Consider the following 13065-nt stretch of genomic DNA (forward strand, 5'->3'; position numbering starts at 1 on the left):
CTTCATAGAACTAGACACCATAACTAAGACTTTATTTTTTTGCAAAGAAAGTATTTGCGTTTTCAATATTGAACTTTTTGAGTTATAGTAAAAATATTGTTTTAAATAATAAAATAAATTAAATGTTAGATTTGAAGCAAATATTTAATTTGTGACAAAAATACAGTGAAACCTGGCAAGTTTCATCCATATAACTTCTTGCTATTTTTAATATGATTCATATATCTTAGTTCAAATATCCATACAAAATTTTTTATAAAAATATCAATGTTTAGATATCTGTTTATATTTGTACTTGGACTAAATATAAATATTATATTTTTACCCTCATTCGTTTGTTTGTAAAATAATGTCAGACACATGATTAAAGTAATAAAATAAAATATTAAAATTGATTTTTTAACTTGGAGTTGCTGGTATATACAGTGTGATCAAACTACCTCATTTTCTATTTTATATATTAATTATATTGGCCATTTCAATAGTCTCATACAAAAGTATAAGCCTACTTAATTAGTGATCCCCACTTGAATAAATGTCTTTTATCATTTAAAGCTTTATTTATTCTATAGATTTCTCATGTTTATAGAGGCTATTATAGTCATACAGGGTAGCATTTTATTTTCATTTATATTGTGTGTAATTTAAGGATCATTTAGAGTTTTCTGTTCGGTGTAATTTATTATAATTAGAGCCATAAAATGAACTACATTATATATTTCCTATGTTATAAAATTTTACACTGGCTAATTTTATTTTTAGAGCAATTTAATATCCACAGCAAATTTGGCCAGAGGTCAGAAGGTTCAGACTTTCTGTACATTCCCTGATCTCCTGTGTGCCCAGCCTCCACCAATCATCTCTGTATATTTGTTGCAACAAATGAAGCTACAGTTTTATAGTTTAGGCTTTCTAATTTTATTGAGATCACTTTATGTACTCTATATGTTATGGGCTTATAAAGATATAAATTATTGGTTCTATCATTACATTGTGTCTCACAGTGGCCTCTTAGCCCTAAAAGTCTCCTGTTCCTTGCTTATTGTTTATTCTTTCCTCTCTTCTAAGCCTCTGCTAATTACTATTATTTTATTTACTTAATAGTTTTACTACTTTTTTCAAAATACCATAAGCTTGCATTCCTTTTTCGGTGGCTTCTTTACTTGATAATATTCATTTAGCTACTTTTCTCTGTGTTCTATTGACTTATTGTCTCATTTCTTTGTAGTGCAATTTTTTTCTTTAAGTTTAGAAACCAAACAACAACAAATTTTAATAATGATATTAATGATACAAGGAGAAGAGAACACGTATCCACAGCTGGAAGGGATATAAATGATTTCAGTCATTTTATAAACACTACACTGCCTTTACAGCCAGCTGTGTCATGTGGAGACATTTCTGAAATACTCTAAGACAACAGTCTATAGGAGGCAAATGCATCCATATTTGTATTCTAACAGTATTTAAAACACTTGACTTCTAGAGTAAGCTTAGATCCACATCAACAGATGGATGGGAAAGGAAAATGTGGCATCTATATTCCATAGAGTTTTATTCTGACATAAAAAATAAATCTCTTTGGTTCTTGGTCTCATTTTAGTTGACAGACCTTTTATTACTGCTTCAATACTGTTAGTATTATAGAAATTTGAAAGAGTTTGTTTTATCTTAGTTTAATTTTAGTAGATCATATGAAACTAAAAGTCCACCAATTTCTCTAGATTTTTTAAATTCAATCTAATATAGTATTTAAAATGATATCCATATGACATTCTGAATTTTGTTGATTGTGAGATGTTGCCGTTTTCATCTCTAAGATTATTTATTTGAGAATTCCTTCTTGTTTGGTAAATTTGACTAAAGGTTTATCAATTTTATTATTTCAAAGAACTGACTTTTTATGCTTATTACTTATTTATTATTTGTTATTAATTAATTAACATCCTGATTACAGCCCCTCTCCCAGTCCTCCTACCTCACACAACTTCTCCTTTCCTCTCCCCTTTGTCTCTGAGAAGCGGGAAGTCCCCCTGGATATCAACCCACCCTGGCACAACAAGTCACTGCAGGACTAGGTGCACTTTCTCCCAGTGAAGAGGAGTCCCATATGAGGCAGTCTAGTTAGGGGAATAGTATTCACAGGCAGGCAACAGTTTCAAGGACCACCCTCTCCTCCCCTGGCCTCCACCAGTTGGAAGAACAAGCTGCACATATGCTACATATGTGTTGGGTATGGGGTAGGACGAGACCCAGCCCATGCTTGATCTTTGATTAGTGATTTATTCTCTGAGAGCCCCTAAGGGTCAAGGTTAGTTAGCTCTGTTGGTCTTCTAGTGGACTTTCAATCCCCTCCAGGTCCCTCAATACTTCCCCCAACCTTTCCATAAGACTTCATTGTTTGGCTGTGGGTTTCTGTCTCAGTTTCTATTTGCTGCCGAGTGGAGCCTCTCCGGGGACAGACAGTTATTCTGTGATCCTGTTTGCCAGCATGACTGAGTATCATTAGTAGTGCCAGGGATTAGAAGAACCAGCTTTTGTTTCATTAGTTATTTGTTTTGTTTTTGCTGTTGTTGCTGTTGTTTGTTTTGTTTTGTTTTGTTTTGGTTGTTGTTGTCATCCATATTTCATTCATTCCTGATCCAATTTTAATAATTTCTCCCCAATGTTTCTTGCAGACATTGTTTCTTCTTTTTTTATGAAAAGTTTAATGGTATATTGTTAGGTCATTCTTCAAGTAACTACTTCTTTCAGAAGAGGTATGCCAAACATTCATGGAAGGAATCAGTGGCAGGAGGGGTTGGTTCCTGGTCCTATCCTCCACTCCCTCAACTCCCCTACACCCCTTGCCCTTGCCACGGGTCTGATATTGCCTTCTGCAGGATCTACCCCAAGTTTTTCTGTGAGAGTTCATCACATTCTTCAGTACACCTTTGTCTGTCCCTCTTGCATCACTGCCTGCCATGAGTCTCCAGCAACACAACCAACTCACCCCAGCTACCTCTGTCCCTTCCAGAGGTTCTCAGTTTCTAACCTGAGTTTCAAAACTCCAAATTCCTCAGTGTATTTTGTCCTGGGTCAGTCCTGAGAAATTCCATGTTTGAAATCAGTTTTGGCCCTTGTTTTGGAGGTTACATTAATAAGAACTTCATTTAAAAGGTTCCATGTTCTTAAGGCTATAAATATTCTTTGTAGGACTTGTTTCAGTTTGTCTCATAGGTGTTTGTGTGCTAAGTTTTCATTTTCATTTAATTCTAGGAGTTTTATGTCTTTAAATTTTTTTTATTGACCCACTTACTATATTATTCAGTATTATCAGAATTACAAGAGTGATATTCCTAACCATGTCAGGTTTCGTGTAGTGTTGTGTTTCCAATTGATATCTAATTTTTTTTCTGATTTTACTTATCTTATGGGCATGGCTATTTCGCACGCATGTGTGTACTTGTTGCACACATATGCACAGTGCCCACTTAGGTCAAAACAGGACAACAGTTCCTTAGAACTGGAGTCACAGGTGCTCATAAGACACCATGTGGGTACTGAAAACCAAACCTTGGCCCTCTGCAAGAGAAATAAGTGGTTTTAGGTAGTGAACCAAATCTCCATTCCAATATCTAATGGTTTGAGCCAAATGAAAGATATTCACAAGATTTTGGCTCCTAATCTAAACAAATAGAAATTCTGTTAAATCTTATTTTCTGACCTTATGTACACCTCTTCTGTGTAGAGTACAGTGTAGAATTTTATACTGCAGGTTCCTTTTATAAAACTAAGCAGAAAGCAAAAAAGCTACAGAGCATTGTGTGATGTCAGAACCTCTGTTATAAGTACCAAAGCATATATACCAATATGGAAAAGATTGGGTAGAACTCCTGCTCAGTGAACTTTGTAAGGGATAGTCCTGCCTAACTGGCTATACTTTTATTGCTAACCTTGACTACATGTAGAACGACAGAAACCAGAATCTGTCTAAGGGGAAATTATGACATGGAAGATTGTAAAATATAGAACAAACAAGGATAGATGCTCCCTATCCATATATATGTTAATGTCTAGTAAAACTGGATATATTACTTATATAATCAGAGCAATTTTTACCTTAATTTACAAGAATTTCCAGAGACAGTTGACGAGTCATCTCCACCAGCGCAGCCTTTTTCTCACAATTTATTTTATTTATGTGTTTAATCTGTGGTGAGTCAGGGAGCATAAAATACACTTAAAAAATAAAATGCTCACCGAAGAGTTATAAATGAATTCTTTCAGGATTTTAGGACTCCACCTGGAAAAATGTATGCTACTTATATAATAAATGTGACACCTGGGGCCCTGGAACAGATAATTTGCTTCACAGGAATAATTCTTTTCCCCCTCAGACAAACCATTTCTTATACTTACAACATCCCTTTGACCAAATTAGTTTAAGGATTTCTACAGAGGAACGGATCCTGTTTTGTAAAATTTATGTACTGAGTTATTAAGATAGCCATTCTTTTCAAAATACGACTAGAGGTAAGAATGGTAATGTGGTAACATGGAATGCATTTTTAAAACAGACATTTCCACATTTACGTTCTTGGCTATCATAAGAGGTGAATGTGCCACAATTTATCTAAGGCAGAGAAACTAAATCAAATGATGTACTAGACCTAATTGGAAAATCTAAAGTTGTGGATGAGAGGCTTTGCGAGGTTTTAATCACAAATCATAAAATAGGCTTATGAAATATGCATCTCATTTTATTTGAAGATGTCACTTAATCATAATATTTTTTTTAGTTTTTTTTTTCCATTCATACTGAAGAATTAGCAATGTGGTAATATGTATAATAGGTTATTTTTATTTTGCTTTGCTTATGATTATTTGAACATAATGTGTAATGATTGTAGAAGATTTAAAGATGACTGCTATCTGAATTTTTCTGTATTTGTTCTAAATATAAGCATTTTGCTGACTGAGATACTCTTTAGGAATAAATAAGAGATTTTAGTGTGGGATCTTTGGCTCTGTCTCTGTTTCCTCTCCTGAAGAAGAGGTCAGAAGCACTGGGCCTGCTCCTTTGTTTTTAAGGTTATTTTCTACTTTGGTGAAATTTGAGACAAGGATCCATTTTCTTTCTTTGTGAACAGTAGTAGTTGGACTGCAGTGATCATGACATGTCTTAACCAAACAGAGATCATTCATTTAAGGTTGGGAAATTAGATAAGAAAATTGTCTGGAGTCTAGGGATGCATAAATATCCTAGGACGAGAGGAAGTATGTTAGTGAATGAATCAGATACATCAATAGTATTGCGAATATAGTAGAATTGACATCTGTTCGGGGCCAGGTAATCAGTTGATTTCTCAGTATATGTCCCAAAGTTCTGTTACAAGATCAGATATTCACAATCTAAGGCTCATGTCATTATTCTACATCAAATCCTTAGAGGTAGACTGATGTAAGGTGTTACTTGATGCATCACACCTATATCAGCTGAACAAAAGGCACTTTGGAGGTTTTGTATTAATGTGTATGAAGACATACTCTCATCTCCACCTCTCAAGGGGAATCACAAAGATTCTCTATTTTTTTTCCTTTATGTCTAATGGTGTGCTGTGAGGACTTCCAGTCACTTTTTAAAAATAATAAATAGCCTCCAATACTGTGAATTAATAACCCAGTTTCATTTTTATCTCCCCTAGTTCCATGCACTGTGTATAAGCATCTGTTTCTCACATTGAGTTTTTATCCTAAAGCAGTAAAGTGAGTTCAGAGCTTGGGTCATTGGCTGTTCAGCATGGCTGTATCTAGTGATTAAGAGCTGACCAAGGTTTCATTTGAAAAGAGTGGAGGGTATAAACTAAAAGCGTCTTTAGGTGGCTGAATATTTTGGTGGAAAGATGGAACATTTTTCATTATCTAGATTTAGAACTCCTGAATATATCCTCCCATATGTTAGTTGTAAAGCAGTTCATGAAACCCAATTGTCTGCTAAGAATAAGAGGTTGAAACTCTTTCTTCCTTATGAGTTAAAAGATGAATACCCAATGTAGAACTTAGTTAATAGAGTCATCTTTGAAGTTCATTGACTCCTACAGTACAGGAACTTCTCTTCCACAAATTATAAAAAGTCTGACAATATTGCCAAAACTGGAAATGATATAATTTGACTATTTTTATCGTGTTGCTTATTTTTTCATACTTATTTTTTAATATTCTTTGCATATTAGGTATCAATCTTTTGTCAGATATATATCTAACAAAGATTTTTTCTACTTACAGGCCACCTCTTCACCATCCGTTTAACCATGCCTTTGCTATAAGGTTTTTAATTTGGGGAGTTAGGTATGCAAATAATTAACATTATTTCTTTATACACAGGATTTTTTTCTTAGAGTCTTTCCCCAACACTTTATAGAGTGTTCCTTATTTCTTTCTTTAGCATTTAATAGTTTCTTTCTCCCTTGCTCCATTTCTTTCTTCTCTTTTCTTTTCTTCCTTCCTTCATTCTCTTTCTTTTGTTTCTTCTTTCCCCTCCCTTCCTTCCTCCCTCCCTCCCTCCCTCCCTCCCTCTCTCCCTCCCTCCCTCCCTCCCTCCCTCCCTTCCTTCCTTCCTTCCTTCCTTCCTTCCTTCCTGCCTTCCTTCCTTCCTTGCTCTCCCCTCCCCACCTCTATCTCTCTCTCTCTTGCTCTCTCAGTCAAGCAGACTGGATGCAAGATTTATTACTGAACATAATTTGGTAAGGTATAGGAAAACACTCTAAATTCCCATAGGATATATGCCCAGGAGAGGTAGTGTGACTAGCAAGATTTTGCTGAAAGGACCCTGATAGAGCTGTCTCTTGTGAGACTATGCTAGGGCCTAGCAAACACAGAAGTGGATGCTCACAGTCAGCTATTGGATGGATCACAGGGCCCCCAATGGAGAAGCTAGAGAAAGTACTCAAGGAGCTAAAGGGATCTGCAACCCTATAGATGGAACAACAATATGAACTAACCAGTATCCCCCGGAGCTCGTGTCTCTAGCTGCATATGTATCAGAAGATGGCCTAGTCAGCCATCAGTGGAGAGGCCCATTGGACTTGCAGACTTTACATGCCTGGGAACGCCAGGGCCAAGAAGTGGGAGTGGGTGGATAGTGGAGGGGGGGGGAGGGTATGGGGGACTTGAAATGTAAATGAAGAAAATACCTAATAAAAATAAAATAAAATAAAATAAAATAAAGTCCCATAGGAATGCAGAGCTTGGCATTTGTTTGGAGAACCATGATTGGGAATGTATTTGACACTCTAGACATCAAAAATGAGCTGTTTCTCAAGGAACATGTCTTCAAATTAATCTCTACTGAACTTGGTAAAGCTCCACTTATTTGAGATGTGAATTCTCTGGCAGCCAAAGAACTTGAATTTTGCAGCTTATGGTGGATGGACATGATGACCTAGACAATGTAAACCCTAGCATATGTGCCTTTGGGCTTCTCAATGGCAACACATTACTGTGTGGAGCTTAGTCTGGGGAAAAGTATTGAGTTAGGGACTGGATTAACAACCATAAACTTCTCTACAAGGTGTCATAAGACAACTTGTATAGGCAACAGGCTTCATATACTACCCAGGAGACCGCTGTTTGCCACCATTGCACACCAGGTCCTTATGGGGAAGAAACTTGGTTATCTTTTTTTTCCCCAATTTTTTATTAGATATTTACTTCATTTATATTTCAAATGCTATCCCAAAACTCCCCTATACCCTTCCCCTCCCCTGCTCCCCTAGCCACCCACTCCCACTTCTTGGCCCTGGTGTTTCCCCTATATTGGGGCATATAAAGTTTGAGTTTCAAACATTATTTCATTTTAATGTCTCACATTTTATATCTTTGATGCATTTAAGGTTGAGTTTTACACAGAAAATATAGATAAGGCTCTAGTTTCGTCTATCTATATGTAGATATACAGATTTCTTTTTATACTTTGTTGATGATTTTACCTTTTTCTCCAATATTTATTTTTTTCTGTTTGTCAAAAGTCAGGTGGATGAAGTTACAAGGGCCCAAATCTGTGTCTTCCAATTTATTCCATTGATCTATGGGTCAGGTTTTATGCAAGTGAAATTCTATCTCTATTTGAATTGTACTGTAGTCAAGTATCATGCATTTCTCTGGGGCTTATTCTGGCTATTCTAAGTGGTTTATTCCATGTGAGTTTCATATTTTTTCTATGTCTGTGAAAAATGTCATTTTGACTGGAGTTACATTTCAATATAAATGTAGGAATAAGGGGACAAATGAAAGAAGCAGCTACTTTTCAGATTCAAACTTCTCCACATAACCAACATTACCTTCATAAAACCAAGCTAAGATGTGTTATAAATACAAACTATTTTGATATTTATGAGTGGTGTTTATTCCTAACTTCAAAAATTGCCATTTTTTATAAGAAAACAGGAAATTTTATGGACATTAATTATCATTATTTTATAAAAATGTTAAAAACAAAATGAAAGCACAGATTTTTGGAGGCAAAGCTAAATAATTAGAAATTTATACAAAATTTTATATCTAGCTCAATAGACTATCAAAAACAGAACTTTGTAAAAGCTGTCAATATTATAAAACATGAATTTAGAAAATCTGTTACTGATAGCACTCTTCTGTTATATCATACTTTGCTTCAATATCCTTTCAGTCTGTCCCAGTAATTCAACATCAGTGTTTTTCAAATGAGTGTTATTTCTCCTTGAAGACATTTGTCAATATCTGGTGGCTTTTATGCTTGACAAACCTTGAGGGACAATGCCTTTTTATTTTTCTTACTAAGGCCCAGGGTGCTGCAAATAGCTTACAAAGCACAAAACTGTCCATTGTTCTCGACACAAGAAAGAATTATGTGGATTGAAATACTATGAATACCAATGATCTTGTTGAAAGCACACACACACACACACACACACACACACACATCTCAAAGTAGAAAGAAATTCAGCTATTGCAACATGAGGAAAAAGATATTTTAAGTGATACTATAGCACATTTTACACATAATACACAATACATTCTCTTATGTATACATTTTCATGTAAAACAAGCAATTAATTTTTTAAAGAGATGAAATTGACCAAGGTCTAATATTAGCTATAGTAAATACTTACAGGATGTATATTTTCCTATGTGAGATTTTGCACATGAGTGACAATCAGTTATTTTTTTCAATAACTCATGTTGGCTTCATTTTTCTAGAACAAAGTTTATTCAATTGGGAGCAATTTTTCTAGGTCTTTACTGAATCCCTGAGTAGCATATTTTGCACCCAAACTGAAGACAAGGAAAAACTTATGTTCACACAAAGCCCTTTGAAGGAAAAGAAATTGTGGTTGAGTAAACACTTCTGTAAAAAAAGAAATACATGTGCTATCCATCTTGAAAAACTTCCAAGGTTTAACAAAGCCAAAACATTGTCAAAAACTAATGAATAAGTAAACAAGGAAAATAATGTAAAAGTCTGCAGATGGAAGAACACACACACACACACACACACACACACACACACACACAAATATGTGTAAAATCAGCCCATAGAGGGAATTCCTTTGCTGTCACACGCAGATGTCATGCTTGAGTCTTATACTTCTTATCTTCCAGAGAATTCTAGTGCCATGGTTGCATAGCTATCAGTCCAATGGGACCACACTTTCTCACGATAGTCTGTAAACGGTTAATTACATTAGACTGAGGTTAAATCTTACCCATATATTCTCCTCTAAAATAGACTTTGTTTATGAGAATAAGAAACACTAAAAGGTTTTGTTAGTTGTCATAAGATACCCAAGGGAATTAGCAAAGATGAGACAACCTTTGCCAAGGAGCATCATATGAGTATTTGGACACTCATATTCTTGATATTCTTTTGGTATATTCATATCTATCTATCTATCTATCTATCTATCTATCTATCTATCAATTGTGTCTGTCAGGGTTTATAGGAGACTTGAACACACAGCTGCACTATTCTCTTCATGCGTTAAATGGAAAGCATCCAATATCTTGAAGCAGGAAAATGTAATTTTAAAGGAAAGAGGTACTAAATAAGGATGCTATACTCTTCACATTGAATTTGAATGTTAAAAATATATTTTATTTCATTGTTAGTGCGTGTCTGTGTGTACATATATTTGTATAGGTTTGTGTAGTCACAAGATCACTTCAATAGGAGTTCAGATGAGGATGTCAAGTGCTCTGAAAATTGAGATGATGGTAGTTGAAAGGTACCAACATATCCGGATGCTGAAACCAAGCTCTTGTCCACTTTAGGGCCAGTACCTACTCTTAACCACTTAGCCATCTTTTTGATGCTGGTATTTTAGATTATTATTGAAATAATTTAATTTTACCTCTGTTTTTCAAGAACTCTATCATTCAGTAATTGTTTTTAAAGAGACTTTTTTTCAAAGAATTTAAACAATCAATGTTTATTTAATTACCCTGGGACACTATTGTCCCTTAATCTAATGTTACATAATTTAGAACAGATCCAATTAGTGAAAACTGCCATCATTTGTCCCTCTTAATATTATCTGAGCACAAAAAAAAAAAAGACTTACAAATATGGCTCCTAGGGATTATTCTGTCCTTTCATTTGGCACGTATGGGTAGCACAAAACATGGTGGTGAGAAGTTATAATAAGAAACTAACTTTAAAATGAAATTTAACTTGGAAATGAGTTACTATTATAATAATATTTAACAGTTGTGAATATTTCCAAAATTAAAATAAATACTTCTATATACTTCTTTATACCAATAAATGAATGATTCTCTCAGTCTTAGTCAGAGAAATTTCTCTTTACCATGAAGAAAATTCAGATGCATGTGGCTTTAAAGAATACTGAGAAGAATTAGCAATTGAGTACTGTTCATCCCTCAGTAGGATATTCATAAATTGTCCTTAGGCTTACGGGAGGATACCAACAGAGTAGGAAGGTAGGATGTAAGACATAGAAGACAGGGAAGATCTGTGCAGTGCTGTCATGATGGAAACATAGGTCTGCACATGACTGCTGTCAACCGTCATGTTGTGAGTCAAGAGCTTACCTTTCTTCATGGAAGTAAGAGCTAATTATACTTTCTGTGTGAGGATTGACAGTATTTTCTAGTATGAACTGGAACACTGCTGAAATCCCTATATTAAACAACAACAACAATAACAAAATGAAACAAAGCAGAACAAAACAAAACAAGTCCACCACCACAACCACTAACAACAAAACATTTGCTAACCCATGGTCATACACAGGCTCCTGGTTAAATCTTTGGCTACAAACTTGAAGAAAAAAAAATAGAAAAACGGACATGGATGTGGGAGAAAGACCTGGGCAGGAGGTAAAAAGAAGTAGGCAGCAATGAAAATAAGATTGGTTGACTGTGAGAGAAATCAGGATGCAGTGTATGTGTGTAAAACAAAGTAATAAAAGAAACACTTCCAGTTTGTCCATTTTATAATATATGAGTTTTTTAGCTTTTTATCTAAGTGAGTGAGTCTGGTTGTATGCCTAGGAATTATTGCAAATTCATTATGATATGTTTGGTTTCTTATACTATATTATCTTTTTAAAAAAGAATGTAGTCATTGGAGTTGCAGAACCATTTTTATTCATGATGGATGACACTATACATGAAGTAATCTCCAAAGTTTTAACATCTATATGAGGTCCATTTGGATTTGCCTTTTAAATTTTGTGAGTTTGCAATGCTCCAATTTTATGTTGTTCGGTTACATTTACTAAATACATAATAAATATATTATATATGTTTCCCCATATTAAATATTTAAACATTAACCAGAATTTAATTAGGTGTGCATTTTCTCAATCTCCCAATTGCATTTTGATGAACTCTTGGTTATTCAATTAACGTGTGAATGATTTGCATAAAGTCTATTTATACTCTATGGGCTATTGCAGAATCACTTGATATTTTCCCTGTTATATTAATGGATCCATTTACTATTGTACCAGTGGGAAATGAAGTCCTATAATTGGAATCTAGTAAGATACTTTACAGCTTATTAGCTTAGGGGTAATTATCTGCATGTTATATTGCACATTGAATTGCAATGGAAAGTAGCTCATTATAATATTTAAGAGAAGTAGCAACAAAAATAATTAAATTGTTACAGTAACCCCTGGCTTCCAGTGAAAATGAGTACATGTATTGAAATACTTTTCTTTAACTTATAAACAACATGTTCCTTTTTGGTAACTATTCTTTTTCTCTTGTTCCTTTTCTTTTTACTTTTGTAAATTTGCTGCTTGCCATTGCAGGAAGTAGAGGTTTGTATATTGCTTCTATCTTTCATATATTTTTATATTATATTAATCCATGCATTTAATTGATCATATATACCTAAATCATGTTATTTTCCTCCCTTAGGATGATTATTTCCGCACTTGGAATCCAGGAAAACCATTTGATCAAGGTAAAAATTAATTATTTTAATATAAAAATATTTAAATATTCATAATTGCTATCCTTTAGGAATGCTATTCATTGCCTGGTTTAAGATAAAAATGCTAAAGACATAAACACATATGCAATAACTATATTATTTTAGTATATAAAGTTAGAAAGAAGCTAATTATGTGCATGATTATGTAAGAATGGCATATATTTTTAGAAACGTGGTTTAAATAACTGATTAGAGATTTTTAACTTTTTTTGCCATCTCTAATTTTATTGACTGTTACAAGGTACTTATCTAGTTTTCAGGGTTAACAATGTGGTAGTAGATTTATTTGTGCCAATTTTCCAAAGCAACATCTATGCTGTTTCCACTTTGATTGATTAAAATATTTCATTTAAAATGGAATACCTTTGGTGCTTACATTCAGCTAAGGTCTTAGCAAGACCTTAAAGAAAATGCTAGACCCTAAATACTATTCTCTACCTCACAACCCAGAGCTTGCCTCTTCCTAGTTCACCTGAAGAAGGAAAGCTCTACAGACCAGCAAGCATGTGCCATGATAATGAGAATATCCAGCTCATCAAAATCTGAAGAGCTTTGCTCACTAGATCCTGTGACTTTATATC

At 34.3% G+C, this 13065-nt stretch overlaps 1 protein-coding gene and 1 non-coding gene across 7 annotated transcripts in view; one reads left to right on the forward strand and one right to left on the reverse strand.

The window, feature by feature from the left end:
• The window catches only part of Spock3 (sparc/osteonectin, cwcv and kazal-like domains proteoglycan 3), a 406102-nt gene that overhangs the window by 150135 nt on the left and 242902 nt on the right, over positions 1–13065 (forward strand). For 3 of the 6 annotated variants that reach the window (XM_006509516.2, NM_001252620.1, NM_023689.3), the window contains exons 3-4: positions 12300–12308; positions 12409–12454. In XM_006509516.2, coding sequence (XP_006509579.1) covers positions 12300–12308; positions 12409–12454 — 55 coding nt within the window. The remainder of the gene's footprint in view (positions 1–12299; positions 12309–12408; positions 12455–13065) is intronic. The other 3 variants (XM_006509517.3, NM_001252621.1, NM_001361918.1) reach the window with 1 other exon arrangement.
• On the reverse strand, positions 7540–7673 carry Gm24236. The gene has a single exon (XR_003947674.1). It is a non-coding gene; the product is annotated as a small nucleolar RNA SNORA70 (small nucleolar RNA).

This window comes from Mus musculus, chromosome 8 (genome assembly GCF_000001635.26).
Source record: "Mus musculus strain C57BL/6J chromosome 8, GRCm38.p6 C57BL/6J".
NCBI lineage: Eukaryota > Metazoa > Chordata > Mammalia > Rodentia > Muridae > Mus > Mus musculus.